Raw genomic sequence first — 17,752 nt, 5'->3', positions numbered from 1 at the left:
CAACATTTCTTTTGAACTGAATTAAATTTGTCAAACTGCCCTGGTAGGATTTTAGCTCATTTTTCTCTGAATTATTACTTCAGGCACCTTGACTACTAGTCCAGTAACAACTACCTAACTGAAACAGTTGCTCTTGCTTTTTTTAAAAAAAACCACCAGATGGGGTAAACAGTAGGTGGGAAGAGAAGGTGATGAAAAACAAAACATTGTTTGATACTGGGCTGACTTAGAATAAGAATGAAAAAGATACAAATGTTTCTTGGCATGTTTTTATTATATGGCTAACTTGATTCGTGCTTAGCTTGTAGCAATTAGTCTATGATTTTGAGAAGAGATGATCTTTCAGTTGGCCTTGAAGGTATTAATTGCAGAGTACACTTGCAGCTAACATACTAAGTCACACAGCTGCATTTTTAATTATTAATGAGGGTATTGATTGTGGTGACAATTGGTCAAAGTAACAAAAGTTAAAATTGAATTTTAAAAGTCTATGAAGAATGCGATCAGGAATTAACTCCTGATTTTGCCTGTGGCTGGGTGAAGATAGTCAAGATGTTCTTTTGAATGAGAGAGAGAGAGACACTCGCACATTCAAAGGGCTTGGTGACTCAATTTAATGTAATTGGGCATCTAACATGGTTAAAGAAGAAAATTTTTTCCATTTGTAAAACTGGTCCATGAAGTTCAGGATGTGGTAACAACTTTTCAATAACTGCACTTTTTCCATAGGTGTTCCTCAGTTCCATTGGTGCTAACCAAATACTGTAAATGTCATTCATGCACTTTTGTTATTTCTAATCTTAAGAATAAGGTTGGACTTAGCCTACAAATTACCCTATTTAACAATAATGCTCTACATTAGAATCCATGTTGGATTTTGACTACTTTGCCTGTCTCTTGAAAAGTGGAAAAAACATATTTGGAACCAGACTGGTGTAGCCTGAAATTATTTCTTCAGTTTATTTGTGTCAATTCAATTTACAAAAGCAAAGATACAAGATAATTAATACATGTAAAATGTCTGGAGACGTTCTACAGAGAGCAACTTAACATTCTTTCAGCTTCATACTCTGATGCTAAAAAAGAAACAGTCCTGTATACTCTGTGCCAACAATGCCTTTGAGTTCAATCAAGGTTTTCTTTCATAATGTAAGCTTTTGTTACAAAGCTGCTTCATCCTGATGTGCGTTCACTGAGAGAGAAAGCTGATGAACCATGACACACTTTTAAAATTTACATGCAGGTTGTGGTTGATGGAAAAGTCACAATTTTATTGCCCATCCTTAGTGGCTCTGAGGAAGTAGTTATGGGTCTTTTCCTTAAACTGCTGCAGTCTTTGTGCTAATGGAGCTCTCATTGTGTTAAGTAAGGAGTTGAATCATAGCCTGTGTACAAGTCAGGATGGTGGAGAACTTGAAGGTGCTGGTGTTCCCATGCTCTTTCCTGTGGTAGAGGTTGCAGGACTGAAAGGTGCTGTTGACTTAAGCTTTGTAAGTTGTGACTGTGTCCTGCAGATCGTACATACTGCAACCACAGTGTAATAGTGATGGAGGCGTGATATATTGAGGTAACAAGCAGATTGCACTGTTCTGACTTGTTGAAACCATCTTGAATATTGTGGCAGCTGTACCAAAATAGGAGAGCGAAGTATTCCACTATGTTGTCAACTTGACCCTAGTAGGTGGCAGCAGGCCAAGGGATGAGCTACTTATTGGAGTACCCTGCCTCAGCCCGGCTTTCAACCATGGTGCTTCAATTAAGCATCTGGTCAAGATGTTGATGGTAGGTCATTTGCAATGATGGTGTCATTTAAGTTCAGCAAGAAGTGTGTTTTTTGTTAGAGATGGTTATTTCCTGACACTCGGGTAGTGTGAAAGGTATCTGTAACTTGTCAGCCAAATGTTATCCAGGTTCTGCTGTAGACTTGCATGTGCTCCTTCATTATTAGAAGAGTTGGGAATGGAGCTGAAAATTGGGAAATGGTTGATAAGCAATTACAATTATGAATTTATATTGGAGGAAAGGTCATTCATCAAATGGCTGAAGATGGTTGAGCCAAGGAAGCCGTTCTGAGGCACACCAGCAGCAAAAAGTCTTGAGGCTGCGATGATTGGCCTTGCCAATCACGACTGTCTTCCTTTAACTATGATTCCAGCCTTGATGGCAGCCGCTGTTTGCTTTTCCTCTGATAATTAGCTTGTCTTAATATCTCGATGATGGTGTTGATGAGATCCGAAGCTTTTGAAGATGTGATTACTCAGCGACTATCTCAGTAATAATGCTGTTCCCCTATATAACAACACAGATTCTCATAAGATTTACCCGAGGCTGAAATGCATTATTATGGAAACCAACCACTGGAGACAGCTGAAGGACCTTTTTGAAATAAATTAGCACAATCTGCAGTGGGGGTTTGTAGTTTGCAGTGTCCTGTCAACATTTTAAACAAACTGTTCTCATCAAATGGATCCTTTTTTCCTAATTAACTCTTGATGAAAGAGAAACTGCCTATTTTATTCAACAGATGTTAATGTCCATCATTTTAAACTTGGGGAAGGGACAACCTCTATTTTAAATTTCAGTTTCTTTTGCAATCTTTCATGTGGTTAGGTTTCTTCCATGAAATAACAAGGAGGACTTTACAGAATCATAGAAATTACAACATAGGCAGTCAATCAGTCATAGCTAATGCTAGTTTATCAAGTCCCCCATTAAATACGTGCCCTTGCCACTAATTTCATAATTTTTGACCACTTGTCTAAGACTGCATCATTCATTTGCACCCTTGGCATCGTGTTCAACCTTGAATTGACCTTCAGTCCTTATACTCTTTCCATCATAAAGACTGCTTACTCTCACCTGTGCAACATTGCCCACCTCTTCCCATTTCCGTGCCTATTCCACTGAGACCCTCAACATGCCTTTGTTTCTTCAGATTTGATTGTTAAACACTCTCCTTGCTGGCCTTACAGTCTCTATCCTCTTAAACCCCCACTTATTCAAATCTCTGCTACAGATAACATATCCCTCTTACCAATTCCTTGCTGATGTACATGAGCTTCCGGTCCTTCAAAGTATGAATGTAAAATCCTTGTTTTCATCCTTAAATCTTTTTGTGGTCTTATTGCAACCTCATTTACCCACAAGCAGCCTGTTTTTCTGATGCTGCTTCTTGCACGTTTCATCCTTACTTTGTCCTTCTATTGCTGGTATATACTTCAGCTGGTATATCCTCCCTTCTTTGCATGGGGGGAGAGGAGGTTAATTTTACAATGAAAATAGCTTGCATGCATTTGAAATAAGCATTGGCAAGCACGTTTTTGTTATTTTTAAATGTGTATTTGCTGTGTTTCACATGTAGTTCATTGGCAGAGCATGGAGCACACTGTCGCAGATCTAGGTGTGCTCTTAGTTTTTGGAGGGGTGCAGATGAGGAAAATGGGAGAGGTATAAATTGAATGTAATGCGTAATATTGTCCTTAGGTGAATACAAACAATCTAAATTTTAACACTTTTTAAATTGTATGTTATGTGATGGATTTTGCCAGTAAACATGGGAATAGTATTAAATATTAGTTATTGTGTAGTATTTTGGCACTTGATTGAATGTAAATATTTTTGTATTTCTTTACAGAAAAATTACAAAGAGGCTGAAGAAGATTGTAAAAGTGGTAAGTTGCATAAAATGGCTTCCATTAATTATATGTTTAAATGTAATATAATGTTTTCTGTTGCGGTTTTTTAGGAATTGTTCTTAAAGTTTGAATGTTGAAAAAAAAACAACCTATATATATTTAGTATGGCTTTTGGTGATAGATGTATTTTTCACATGTTAATTAATTAACTGTTCTGTTCCCAAGTTTTATGCTTCCATGAAATTCTGGGGGAAAACCTGTTAAGAGATGTGTTGGCATCACTGGTTCTAGAGGGAAAACTGAAGGATGTTTATGATGCTTTGTGCGATTGTAAGACTGAAGACTGTATGGTAGGTCAGCATTTTGGCGATTGAAATTCGTTTTTTTAATTAATGCAATTTCAGTAGAATTCATAGCGCACAAAGCACATGTCGCTTTATGCTTCCAGAATGGAGCCTCCTTAAGTCATCTGAGACGGCTGCTGCACTTACTGACGGAGTTGCAGGTAAGAGATTAACGTATGATTATAGAACTTAAATATGTTTCCCTTGAAACAAGTAATGCGAGAGCAGGTAACTGTTCTGTGCGTTTTTGGGAGGCTGGGAATTTGAGTATACTGCATTATTTCATTCGATACAGAATGGATGATATGTTAGGGTTAAGTTCCTCCTACTGTCACTGACAATATGCCTCATCTCCAATCTCTGAGAAGCACACCCAGCTATGTCAGTGTGATATGGTAATTTGTTAAATCAACAATCTGTTGGTGAGAATGCTATATTAGGTGCTGATTCTATTTTGTGTATGGATTCATGGCTACTGGGAAACAACCCTCTGAACTAGGACCCCAGCATCTGGTAGAGACCAATGATGATCTGGGCTAGATCAATTTAAGGCACAAAAGTTGAGAATTTGAACACTGCTATTGTATTGCCATTATTAGTAGTTTTTGAGATCTTGTCTATTGCTTTATTATCAAAGATTCTTTCTGGCTAAGTTGCTAAAAATGGTTAACCCCCCTCCACGGGCCCGACGTGACTTCGCCCTCCCAGGCCGCCAAAACCTCGCCCTCCAGGAGCCTGACGTACCTGGTTCCCTGGGCTCCAGCCTCGACGTTCCAGGCTTCCTGGGCTCCGGCCCTGCCATACCTTTGCTTCCCTCGGTCCAGTAGGCCTCAACACACTCATCAACGCCATAGTTTTCTGTCCTCCAATCAGAAACTGTTTCTTTCCCTCATGTGGGAGAGAAGCAGTCTCTGATTGGACGAGCAGCTCCATGCAGAACCTTCTATCAAAACTCAGCTATTTTACCCGAATTTTGAAAACTGGCTCTGGGGGCTGCATCCTGTGTGGGCTGTACATTGGACAAGCCTGCGTTAGAATGTTTGAAGTTTCAGTGTGCATTATGTTAACAGTGAATGCTCTGGACTTTCTCAGAACAATATAACAAGCAATTGTAAATACTTACATTTCCAGTTCTAGATAGGACCCAGGTACCATACCGTACCTTGTTAAAGCAGGTCATAACAGTTCCGAAGGTAGAGAATATTATGTGACTCATGTACAGTGGTTTGCACGATCTATTATAAATGTGTTGCAGATACTTAGTTACATTTGTAAACAGTGATGCAGAAGATTAACAGAAACTTTAAGGATTTTAATTATTTATGTGAAGTTTCTTCTTTTTTTAAGCAGGCTGCAACTAATGGTGCTCTCTTTTCATCAGAGCAAGATGCCAAAGGTGTGTGCTGACATTGTGAAGCTAAATTCATTCCTGCAACAAATGATAATGCTCTTAAAAAAAAGAACAGTGTCACCTCTGACACTGACAGAATCTTTATTGGTATGTCTCCCTGATAGGAGAAAGTTGTGCACACTTCACTGAGATTGCACCTCACCTGGTGTTTGAGTAGCTTTGCTAGAGGTGGCTTTAGAAAATGGCTAATACAGCGCTATTTTAATATTCGTTATTATTTGGCACAAATGTAGTATCTATATAAAAAGAAAACTAGGGTGATGTTTGGACCCTTCAACCTATTTATAGAACAAATCAAAACTTACAGTGAGTTATTAAAACAGTGGTATTATGCTACATATTTTCAGGGATGCTTATTTATCAACACTGGGGGTGGCCCTGGGATTTGAGATCACTGGGAAAGGGGCTTCAGATGTAGTCACACTTGGTGGGTCGTTCTTGTGGTCTAGGAGTACAGGAGAGTTGGGGGATGGGGGGGGGGCAATGGTGGTTGGTAGTGGTAGCGGTGCACCTGAAATCATTGGCACAGGACTCCTAGGATCTGGAGTATTGTAGAAGGAGGTTCCAGTGTTTGGGTGCATTGTGTTGGTTTGAGATTAAAGAACGCTGAATAGTACAAGGATTGAACAATGCAATATAGAGGTTCTGAGCATGAAGGGATCTTGGAATCGGGAAGGAGTTTTGAGGAAGCATTCTTGGGCTCCAGCAAGACTGTTTATAAGCTTCTTTATTTAGGAGGAATTGCCAAAAGACTTGAGAATGCTGCATTGAATTTCTAAAAATATTCCTGGTCTATATGTGCATGCACATTGTTCCACCTCCTTTCCACATGGTGCAACAGGAGCTGTCTTTAATTGGATCATACCTAATTTTTATGGAAAACTTAGTGAACTGAAGTTAAAATAAATCTTTGATGTTTGGTCTTTTTACTTAAAAAAATTGGAGTATGGGATGGTTTGTGGAGCAGTAAATGGTGTTATGGAGTGAAATGAGAAGAGTTTTAAGTTGGTGTTTCATTTGAGAGCAAGGATGAAAGTTAGAGGAAGATCAGATTTTCTTTGCTCTTTTGAGGCTTTTGAGAGTTGATTTGAGGAGCAGCACTGAGAGTAAGCTGCCTATTTTGCATAGAAGAATAGAATAGAATGATAGACCATTCCTGTGTCGACTCTTTGAAAGAGCCCTCCATTAAACCCCACTCTCTTGCATTTTGGCCCGTAGCTCTGCAAAAGTTTCCTTTTATAAATGTATATCCAATTCTTTTTTTGAAAATTACTGTTGAAATACATAATTCAATCATGTATCTAAAATCCTCTTTTGAAAGGGGAAGAATAATAACATCTTCCCCACATTTTTGATGGCAGGAGGGAGGTGTTGCAACTGATAATAATTGAACTAATAAACTAATAAATAGTATAACTCTTTGGTGAAGAGCCAAAAACATGGGGGAGAAAGATTTTTGGTTCTTTTCAGTCTTATGGTTAACCATGCTGATTGATTGTAGAGAGACAGGATGGTGGTTTATCACTGACCTTTCCCACATGGCACATTTGGGTTTCAGCTAGAGCCATTTGGGAATATGGCTTCCTTAAGTGATGTGAAGAAAATCAGAAGGGAAGAATCTTCTAAAATTCTACTGTCTGCATCTTTTTATCCAGGATGCTGACATTGATTAGCTACTAATCGTGATCACTGGACCAGATTCTTGCTTACACCCTGGGGAGGCTGAATGCATGTTATGGAGACCTTAGACAGAAAAGTAATTTTTTCAATTGTCTTTCAGAAAGTGAATGTCGATGGAAGTTCCGTCCACCCCCACGAGGTGTTGTTGGAATTGATGAGTATTCCTTGTGTTGCCAGTAAGTTTATGATTATTAATGCCTGATACAATACCCTAGTGATGTTAGTAGTGCTGTGCTGTATTTATAAAAATCAGAAAATGCTGGAAGTCCTCAATGCCAGGTAGCATTGGTGGAGAGAGAAAGAGTTAACTTTTCAGGTTGATGACCTTTCATCAGTATTGGAAAAAAGTTAGAGAAATAGCAGGTTTAAGCAAATACAAAGGCAGGAGGAGGGGAAGAACGATCTCCACTTTTGTTCTGTGGTAGGATGGAAGGCAAGAGAGGTTAAATGACAAAAGGAATAATGATGCAAGATGAAAGAGGGTGATATTGGGATTGATATCATCAGCTGGTGTTCCATGGTGATAGTCTGTGGTGTGCTAGGGTATTGGTTTCCTGATCAAGATTTCTCACTTGGTGAAATAATTATTTCAGCTGTACTTTGGAGGACATTTACTAAATTGATGCAAGTCTTGCATCCTTAGTGTCTGAACTTGTTTTCATTGGGGATAAATTTTATTAAGGGAGGGTGGAGAGGTGGGATCCAGATTTTTAAGATGTTGATATGTGTAAGCAGGCTTTTTGGCTTCAACTTGGTGTAGAATTACAAGGCAGAGCCCTAATACTTAATGGGTCTAGCCCTAATACTTAATGGGTCTCAGTGGAGCCTACAAGGCTTATTGTTACTCAGTGGTGAATGTGTAGAACTGATTCCCAGATTAAGTAGTTGAAGCTGTATTGAATCTTTGGTTCCTTTTTACTTGCTTTGAAAGAGTTAGTACCTTCATTGGAAATGGAGTTGAAAGCTGAAGGGGTTTTTATTGACTGAGATGGTTGAATACTTTATGGAATACATGATTCCTCAGCTACTAATTCCCTTGTCTTTAAATCTGCCATCATTAACACTCTGCAAAAAAAAAGAACCCTTGACCTCTCTGTGCTTGCAAAGTATCACCCCATCTCCAACCTCCCTTTTCTCTCCAAAGTTACCTCCTGAATTCTTGCCCATCTTTCCAAGAACTCTATATTTGAATCTCTCCAATTAGCTTTCAATTTTTGCCACAGTATGACAACTGCTTTTATCAATTGCTATGATCCTAGCTGCTGTTAATACTGGACAAGTTGGATCCCAGAGTGAAACCTGGCTTAGTAGATCCTTTTGTTTAAAGAAACTGGAGGGAAGTTACTGAACAAATTTAGAGGAGTCTGCTGAAGAACTTTTAATACAAAGGACAAAATATTTATTAGAACAAGGAAAGTGAACTATCTTACACAGGACAAAAACGTTGGAATGATCACAATACAAACTCAATATGACGATTCAAAGTCCCATTATTTCTTTACCCCAGCAATAACTTTACAGACACATAAACCAGTGAAGAGTAACCACTAGCTTAACACACAGACTTGGGACTGGTATAGTTGTAAGTGGGCTTCTTCCGGTGAATTCCTGAGCATTCACTTGATGCTTCTCACTCAATTTGTATCTCTCCCTGAGACATCCAAAAAACACACTTTAAACTCACTGTTTTGTCAACTGCAGAGCAAACAAATGAGTTACCTAAACTCAGTCTTCCAGTGGTGCCTCTGCTAAAGTGATCACTTTACTGAGTCCTATAGCTAACTATTCAGTTAACTACTGTCCCAAAAGCCTTGTAGTTTTTTTCTTATCGGAGAGCTTAAAACCCCTGTCTTCTCTCGCCCTGGCATACCCTTTGAACCGCGCTCTGTCAACTCCTGTCTTTTTTGTGTCATTGGATTGCTGTTGCTAGGCACGAGTAGAGCTTTTTTACTTTGTGTTTTTTCCCCAGAATCACTTAACTTTCAACCTTTTTTAACCCATCTCTCTAACTTCAGGGGTTGTAATACCTCATTAAAAATGTGTATATACAAACAAACCTAAAAGACCTGAAAGCAGTCACGAGTCTATCCAGACTCCCAGGGCAATGTTTTCCCCCCCGTTGAGGGCGATGTGTGGGCGTGGGCAGCCGAGCTCCCAATTGGCGCCCCCAGTTGGGGCGCGCCGCTGTTTTACGTGGGCGGGCCAATTAAGGCTCTGTCACATGAGTTGGAACATGTCCATAACTTTTATTTTGAAATATTCCGAGATTTTTAAATCACTTATGAAACCTCATCCTGCCCGTGGGTGAGGTTTCGTGCTTTTTCAGAAGCCCACCACAGCTCATGGCCTGCCTGCCAACCTTAAGGTTGGACGGGCAGGTCCATTAATGATTTCAATTAGTTTTTTAATGGCCTTAATAAGCCGTTGACAGGTAGGTGGGCATACAGCCGCTGACCTGAAAATCTAAGTGATGTGGGGTGACGTCAGTATGCATGCCTGTCAGTGTCGGTGAGCAGGCTTCGGCCCGCTTGCCGAACAGAAGATTCTGCCCCCAAGCACCAAGGTTCATAAACAAAACCTAAGTGAAACTGAAACAATTTTTACCTTTCTTAATACACAAGATTTTATATATATATATATAGATATAAAAACATATATATAAATTCAACTTAATATTATACATTGTTTATTACACCACCCTGCAGAAAAAAATGAGAAGGCATCGTTAAGAGAAGTTTTCATTTTCTATTAAACAATCCTCTCTTATCACTATCTCCATCTTAGTTATACAGACCTTCCTCTAGCAGTAACAATGTATTTACATGAATTGTACAAGCATACCTGACTTTTCAATGAAAATTATATTTCACGACATCCATGCTACTCCACACTTAAGCTCTTGATAAAGCGTCTGCTAGGATATTGTCTCTTCTTGCTACATGAATAATTTTCAAATTATATGGTTGTAGCATTAAATTCCAATGAAATAGTCTCAGATTCTTGGAATTAAATTTTTTTAAAAAAGTTAGAGGATTATGGCCTGTATAAATAACAGTATCTGCAGGGTTGTTAGAGATGTAGAATTCAAAAGGTTGTAGAGCCAACAACAAACTCAGTCTCTTTATCCACAGTTGAATTCAGCTTTCGAGAAAATTAACTAACTGGCCGTTTGAACTTAATCTCATCCTCCTGCAATACAACTGTACCAGCACCTACATTGCTGGTGTCAATTGCCAGATTAAACGGTTTAATGTAATTCGGAGCTGCTAAAACCATTGTGGTAGTCAGTACGGCTTTCAGGCTGTCTAAAGCACTTTTACATTCCTTTGCCCACTCAAATTTCTTGCTTTTCTTTAACAAGCTTGTCAGGAGAGCCACTACAGTGCTGAAATTTGGAACGAACTTCCGATAGAATGCATTTGATAGAATATATCCCAAGATCTCTTGTTTTGTCTCAGGCACTGGAAAATCCATAATAGCCCTTATTTTTGCTTCTCTAGTCCCTAGTGGGCCTTGTCCCTCAGTGGTGGCTCAATTAAGTTACTTTCATTTTCATAAGTTTACTTTTTGCCGAGTTTATGACCAAACTGGCTCTTTGTAACCAATCGAACAGTTTGTTCAAGTGTGGAAATGCTCCTCCCAGGTTTGGCTGAACACAAAGAAATCATCGATATATACCACCCAGTTGCACAATTCTTCAATGACCTTTTTGGTTAATCTTTGAAAAGTTGCTGGTGCAACTTTTTATTCTGAAAGACATGACATTGCATTATTAAAGTCCATCTGGGGTCATAAAAGTTGATATTTCTTTGGCTGTATTGGTCAATGGAACTTATCAATATCTCTTCAATAATCAATTTTTGTAACGAGCATTGCCTGTCCAATCTTCTCAATGCAGTCAACTAACTGTAGAATTGCATATGAACCTGTCTTCATTACCACGTTAACTTTGTGATAATCTAAATATAATCGCTGTGATCCATCCGGTTTCAATACCATTACAATAGATGAGTTGCGGATACTGTGAGTCGGTTCAATAAGGTCATTTTCCATTATGAACTTGGTCTCTTCGCTCACTTGAGGTAATTCTTTGTAATTAGTCTGGGTAATGCATCCCCTACATAATCCTCATGTATGGCCAAAGATGTTTTCCCTGGCCTATTCCCACTCATGAGTTTGTAATAGTTTTCATAAGTTACCTCGATAATTTTCTGGAAGATAGCTTATTATTGCATCTAACTTTTTAAACATCTCCATATTATTCAATCTGATTACCGGAGGGTTGACTTCAGAATTTTCAACTTCTGATTGATTCGGAGTGTTCTGACACCTTTATTTCACTTCCTATTTTTTTTACTACTGTAAATGCATTCCTATCCTGCCTATCTTCCCTCTCATAATTTTGTTTTAACATATTAACATGACACACTCACTGACTCTTCCTCCTGTCTGGAACACTCATTATATAATTTACATCATTGATTTTCTTTTTGATTTGGTAAGATCCAATGAATATCGCTTTTAACAGTTCACCAGAGACGGGTAATAATACTAATACCTTGTGCCCAGCAACAAATTTCCATCTTTGGCATTTTTATCTGTTCTAATTCCATTGTTCGTTGGTGATTTTCAAATGCTCTTTGGCCAATTCACTTCCTTTAGTTAATTTCTCCTGGAAATTTGACACACAGGTCAGAAGTGTAGTCTGTGAGTTTTGGTTTATAAAGCTTTCCTTAATTAATTTAATGGATCCTCTCACCTCATGCCCATGTATCAGTTCAAAAGGACTGAATCCTGTTGATTCATTAGAGGCACCCCTAATGGTAAATAGTAAAAATGAAATTCCCTTATCCCAATTGTTAGGACATTCCTGGTGATGGGCTTTAATCATGGTTTTAAAAATTTGATGCCATCTTTCTAATGCTCCTTGCGACTGTGAATGATAAACTGAAGACTTAAGTAGTTTTATTCCCAAACTATTCATTATTTCTTTGCATATTCGTGACATAAAATTTGAGCCTTGATCAGATTGCATTTCCTTAGGTAATCCGTATCCTGTTTAAAAAAAAATTGAATGAACTTTCACTTTTGACTTCCACTTTTCATGATCACTTTTGCTGTAATTCTCCCCGAAGGCACCGCCTTAGGAAGTCTTGTCTCAACACCCATAATTGTTAAAAGATATTGATGCTCATTTCTGGTTTTAGGTAGGGTCCTACACAGTCTGTTAAGACCCAAATAAACGGTTCTTCAAAAACTGGTATCAGAATTAAAAGTGCAGATTTAATTAGTGATTGGGGTTTCTCCACTACCTGACATGTCTGGCAGAATTTAATCATGTCTTTATACTATACTGGCCAAAAAAGTGTTTCATTATTTTAGCCTGTGTTCTCTAAATACCTAAGTGACCTGCTATTGGAATTTCGTGAGCTACTCGTAAAATTTGCTGTGATACTTGGATGGAACTGCCACATGGTGAACCACTGCCCACTCCTCATCTGCTGGTATTTGAGATGGTCTCCATTTCCTCATTAGCTCTTTGTCTTTTAAATTATAACACTCTGGTATTTGTCCTGATTCAGGCTGGGAGTAGATTGTTTGATACAGTTTTCTCACATTAGGATCAGCCTGTTGCATTTCTACTAAAGATGGGCTAAACATGTCAGCCTCATTTTTTTACCTTCCTCCTTTTTGCTCAGGGTTTTGAAAATAGTGTCTGATAACTGAATTTCTACTTCAGCTCCCTTTTTCATAGATTTCTCTTCCTGTCTAATTTTGTGAGCCTGAGATCTAGTCACGACATAGTCAAGAAACAATCCATGATGTTTCTCCTGTAGCATCTCAGTTACTTTCACTTCCACTGGTTGTTCCAACATCCTCAGTGAAGTTCATATTTTTGAGCCAGCCAGGTCACTTCCAAGATAAAATCAATTTCTGCATAGGCATTTTATGCACTACTCCAACTGTAGCCTCTCCAGCCACTAAATCATTACTAAATCTTTAATCCAATTCGATATTGGAACCAGTTTATGACATCTGTGGATACCTCTATTTAATACTTTTTTTCTTCATTAACCATTCTGGAGGACAAATTGTATCATCAGCCAACGTTACTGACTGATTTGCTCCAGGGTCTCTCAATATCCTTATTGGTTTACCTCCTTGATTAGAAGAATAAGGAAATATACTTCCTTTATAAAGAAAATCTTCAATCCTTTCTGTAATTTGTTTTTCCAAATTTTCTTGACTACTCTGAGGAATTATCTCTACCGCTGTTAGATTCTGAGCCTTCACTTTGCACTGGCACTATGGCTAATGTTTTGTCACTTGTCTCCTTCCCTAAGTTACTTTTTGCTGAAGATTCTTTAGGCATCCCTATTATTGCAATAAACCTCAATTAATTACCAGCAATTAGCCTTAGTATGTCCAGTTTTATTGCAATAGAAGCATACTATTTTCTTTACATTGCTTTTAGGCTCTAGCTTATCTCCTTTATTATTTTGGAGTCCCTCCGTCTGTTCCCTAGAACTAGCTCCTTTTCCATCATCAGATTTTCTATTCCTCCAATTTCCCTGTTGATCCCCAAATAAGCATTTCATGACATGTAACTGTCTGTGTGAAATATCATAGTTATCCGCCAAAACTGCCGCTTCTTGGATCTTTGATAATTGATGCTCATCTAAGTATGGTCTTAATGATTACTGGAGTGCTATTTCAGAATTCTTCTATAATTATAATTTCTCTCACATTAATAAAAGCCTGTTACACCTTTAATGAATGAAACCGTGGATCCCACAACATTTCTTTTTCTCTTGCAAATTCAATAACTGTCTGATTAGGCTTTTCCCTTATGTTCCTAAACTTTAATCGATAAGCTTCGGGGACAAGCTCATAAGCATAAAGTATTGTCCTTTTAACCGCTTCATAGTCTGCAAACTGCTCTCCTCACAGACTAGTGTACACGTTATTGTTTCATGGTCAGCATTACTGAGACAAGCTCTATATTCCAGATTTTTTATTTGTTGAATTTCACCAGCTGCTGAGGTGGGATTTGAACCCATGCCCCTAAAGCATTAACCTGGGCCACTGGATTACGAGCGCAGTGACATTACCACTTATAGCTGTACCTGTCAGGGCACTTTAGGGTCCAAACATCTTTTGTCCACTTCAACTTCAGAGCTATCTTTTCAAATGATATGAAGTATCTATGAACTCCATCCTCTGTAAGCTTAGGTACTAAACAAAGACTTTCAGTTAAATCAAAATCCTCAATGGAATCAGACTCATCTTCTGAACCACTATCTTTCCTTTCTTTCTTTAATCTAAGCTTTTTCCCAGCCAAGTCATGCTGTATGATTTCTTTTTCTGTTTGAAGCTCAGGCTTTCACATTTTCATTTCTTCTAATCTTTCCTTTTCCTCTTTTCTTATTCTCATTTCATTTTATTTTTCTATTTCAAGTTGCTTCATTTGCAACTGAATTCTAGCTAACTCTAGTTGTGATACACCAGTTTCAGATTTCTCTTCTTTTAATTCTAAATGCTGGGTAATCACTTTAATCATATCATCGTTATGAAATCCTGCTTTTATTTCTGCATTCAATTGATCTGTTAACGCTTAGTGCAACCTTAGTCAAGCATTTCGAACAACATTTTCTACTCCCAGAAAAGTGTCAGCAACAGTCAAACAGTCATTTTTGCGTTCCAACAAATGTAAAATAGTTCACAACTAATCCTGTGCCTCCATGTACTTGTTTATTTAAGGATTCACAGATCTCACTTAAATTCAAGGATTTTTGATCCCAGGCGAGCCTCCACTCTGTTACGATCCTAGCTGCTGTTAGCACTAGACAAGTCAGACTGCAGAGTAAAATATCTGGCTTGATAGATCCTAACATTTTTTTTAAGGAACAATGGAGGGAAGTTATGTGAACAAATTCACAGGAGCCTGCTGATGAACCTTTAATACAAAGAGCAAGATATTTATTAAAACAAGTAAAGTGAATTATATTACACGAGACAAAAAGGTTGGAAGATCTCAATACAAACACAATATGACAACTCAAATTTCCACCACCCCAGTAATATCTTTACAGGCACATAAACCAGTGAGGAGTTACACTAGTTTGGCACATAGGCTTCTTATTTGGGACTGGCACAGTTGCAAACAGTTTTCTTTCAGTGAATTCGTGAGCATTCACTTGATGCTTCTCACTCAACTTGTACCTCTCCCTGAGCCACTCAGAAAACGCACTCTAAACTCATTGTTTCGTCAACTGCAGAGCAAACGAATGATTTGCCTAGATTTAGTCCTCCACTAAACTGATGGTACGACCATAGAAATTAGGAGCAGGAGTAGGCCACTTGGCCCCTCGCACCTGCTTTGCCATTCAAAAGATCATGGCTGATTTGAATGTAACCCCACATTCCTTCCTACACCCGATAACGTTTCACCCCCTTGTTAATCAAGAATCTATCTAGCTCTTCCTTAGAAATGTTCAAAGACTCTGCTTCCATCACCTTTTGAAAGAGAGTTCCAAAGACAACCGTCTGAGAAAAAATCTCTCCTCATCTCTATCTTAAATGAGTGACCTGTTTTTTATAAACAGTGACCCCTAGTTCTAGATTCTCCCACAAGAGGAAACATCCTTACTGAGTCTTACAACTGATAATTCAGTTCCCATTAGCCTTGTAGTTTTTGCTTCTCAGAGAGCTTGAAATCCCTGTCTTCTCTCTCTGCCACACTCTGAACCCTGCTCTGTCCATTCCTGTCTTTTATGTGTCATTGGATCACTGTTGTTAAGCAACAGTAAAGCTTGTCTACTTTTTGTTTTTTCGTAGAATTGCTTAACTTTCAACCCCTTTTAACCCATCTCTTTAACATCAGGGGTTGTAAGACCTTATTAAAAATGTATATATACAAACAAACCCAAAAGACCTGAAACTTTTAGGTCACAAGTCTATCCAGATTCCTAGGCATCAAGTTCATAAACAAAACCTAACTGAAACTGAAACAATTTTTACCTTAACACACAAATGTATATATAAATTCAGCTTAAAATTATACATTGTTCATAACACAATGTCACTAGTTGCATCCTATGTGACTGTAACAAACGTAAGCTATCCTTCTCAACTTAGCTGCAAACTTGGACACGGTTGACAACACCATCCATCACCAGCCCTCTCCTTCGTCATCTAGTTTTGTGGGACGGCCTATTTACACTTCCATTACATCAGCCGACTCAGCATTCACCTCAGCTCATCTGCTAAACCTTCATTCATGCCTTTGTTGCCTCTGGAATTGACCACTCCAATTAACTCCTGGCCAAAAATGTGTTGCTGGTATATTCAATCAGACCAAATCTTATTCATCCATCAATGCTGTGCCTGCCGACCTACATTGGCTGCTGATCAAACAATGTCTGATTTTAAAATTTTCATCCTTGTTTCAAATCCCAACATGGCCTCACCCCTCCATACCTCTGCCACCTCATCCAGCCCGACAGTCCTCTGCGATATCTATCTGCCCTCCTGTAATTCTGATCTCTTGGGCATCCCCAGTCTCAATTGCTGCACCATTGGCAGCTGTGCCTTCAGTTATCAAGGCTCTAAGCACTGGCATTCCCACCTTAAAGCTCTCCACCTCTCTGCCTTTCTTTCTTCCTTTAAGATGCTCCGTAAAGCCTATCTCTTTGACTATGCTTTTGGACATCGGCCCTAGTATTCTCTGATGTGGCTTAGTGTCAAGTTTTGTTTGACACTCCTGTGAAGTGCCTTGGGACATTTTACTACATTAAAGGCTATATAAATGTAAGTTGTTGTCCTGTTCATATTGTTCTGTGCTGTTAACATTATTTCATCTTAATCCCATGGAGTACAGTAATGTAGTGCAAATGTTTATTTGAACTTATTGAGCAATTTCACCAACTTAATGAAGAGGTAAAAGCGTTTTGTACCTTGCATACATCTCATCCTCCTCCTACGAGATATTCTTGTGGTTTCCTGTCTTTCTTGTCTCCAATTCTGCATGCTTCAGTACTGTGCGGTCCACTATGGAATATGACAATACTTAGTCCTATTGGCATAAGTGGTACTGTATCTACTGTTATAAACCTGTTTGGACATTAAAATCAATTAAGCCAGTTTGTGCAGTTATATTACATACGAGTTTTCAGGAGCAAGCTGATATTACAGATAAGGTGGTGTGACTATGGCATAGCATGCTAACTTAAAAAACAATATATACTTATACAGTGCCTTTAATGTAGAAATATGCCATGATACTTCAAAGGATACAATAATAATGCTGACATAGCTTAGAAAATGTCCATTTATTGAATCGGGCTTAACATATCTATATTCAATATTCCACTCTGGCACAGATATTTGGAATGTGGAGCATGTCATTTTGAGGATTTCTGTGTGTTTGCTCACTCTGACGCTGAACTGCTGGAATGGAGAGAACGACATGCTTACAGACGACTTCAGTATCAGCAGCAAAGGGAGCAGCATCAGCAAGGTGCCAATTATAGTGAAAGATTGATCGAGAAATGGATTAATAATCCAAGCCCAGACAGAGTGGTAAGATAAAATGCCATTGTTTGCATAGCACCTTTGGTGTAACCTTGTATCATTTTACGTTGCACACTTCCTTGCATATTAGATTTACCAAGTTGTATGCA

The 17,752-nt window shown here is 38.5% G+C and overlaps 1 protein-coding gene across 4 annotated transcripts in view; it reads left to right on the top strand.

Annotated features, from left to right (window-relative positions):
- The window catches only part of LOC121288094 (probable helicase with zinc finger domain), a 471,833-nt gene that overhangs the window by 28,291 nt on the left and 425,790 nt on the right, over positions 1–17,752 (top strand). For 3 of the 4 annotated variants that reach the window (XM_041206411.1, XM_041206410.1, XM_041206413.1), the window contains exons 3-8: positions 3,635–3,671; positions 3,861–3,985; positions 4,084–4,140; positions 5,327–5,375; positions 7,171–7,246; positions 17,453–17,651. In XM_041206411.1, the coding sequence (XP_041062345.1) occupies positions 3,635–3,671; positions 3,861–3,985; positions 4,084–4,140; positions 5,327–5,375; positions 7,171–7,246; positions 17,453–17,651 (543 nt within the window). The remainder of the gene's footprint in view (positions 1–3,634; positions 3,672–3,860; positions 3,986–4,083; positions 4,141–5,326; positions 5,376–7,170; positions 7,247–17,452; positions 17,652–17,752) is intronic. The other variant, XM_041206412.1, reaches the window with a different exon arrangement.

Source organism: Carcharodon carcharias, chromosome 15 (genome assembly GCF_017639515.1).
Source record: "Carcharodon carcharias isolate sCarCar2 chromosome 15, sCarCar2.pri, whole genome shotgun sequence".
Taxonomy (NCBI): Eukaryota; Metazoa; Chordata; class Chondrichthyes; order Lamniformes; family Lamnidae; genus Carcharodon; species Carcharodon carcharias.
Note: the sequence above shows the minus strand (reverse complement) of the source record. Positions and strands in the feature narration are given on the sequence as shown.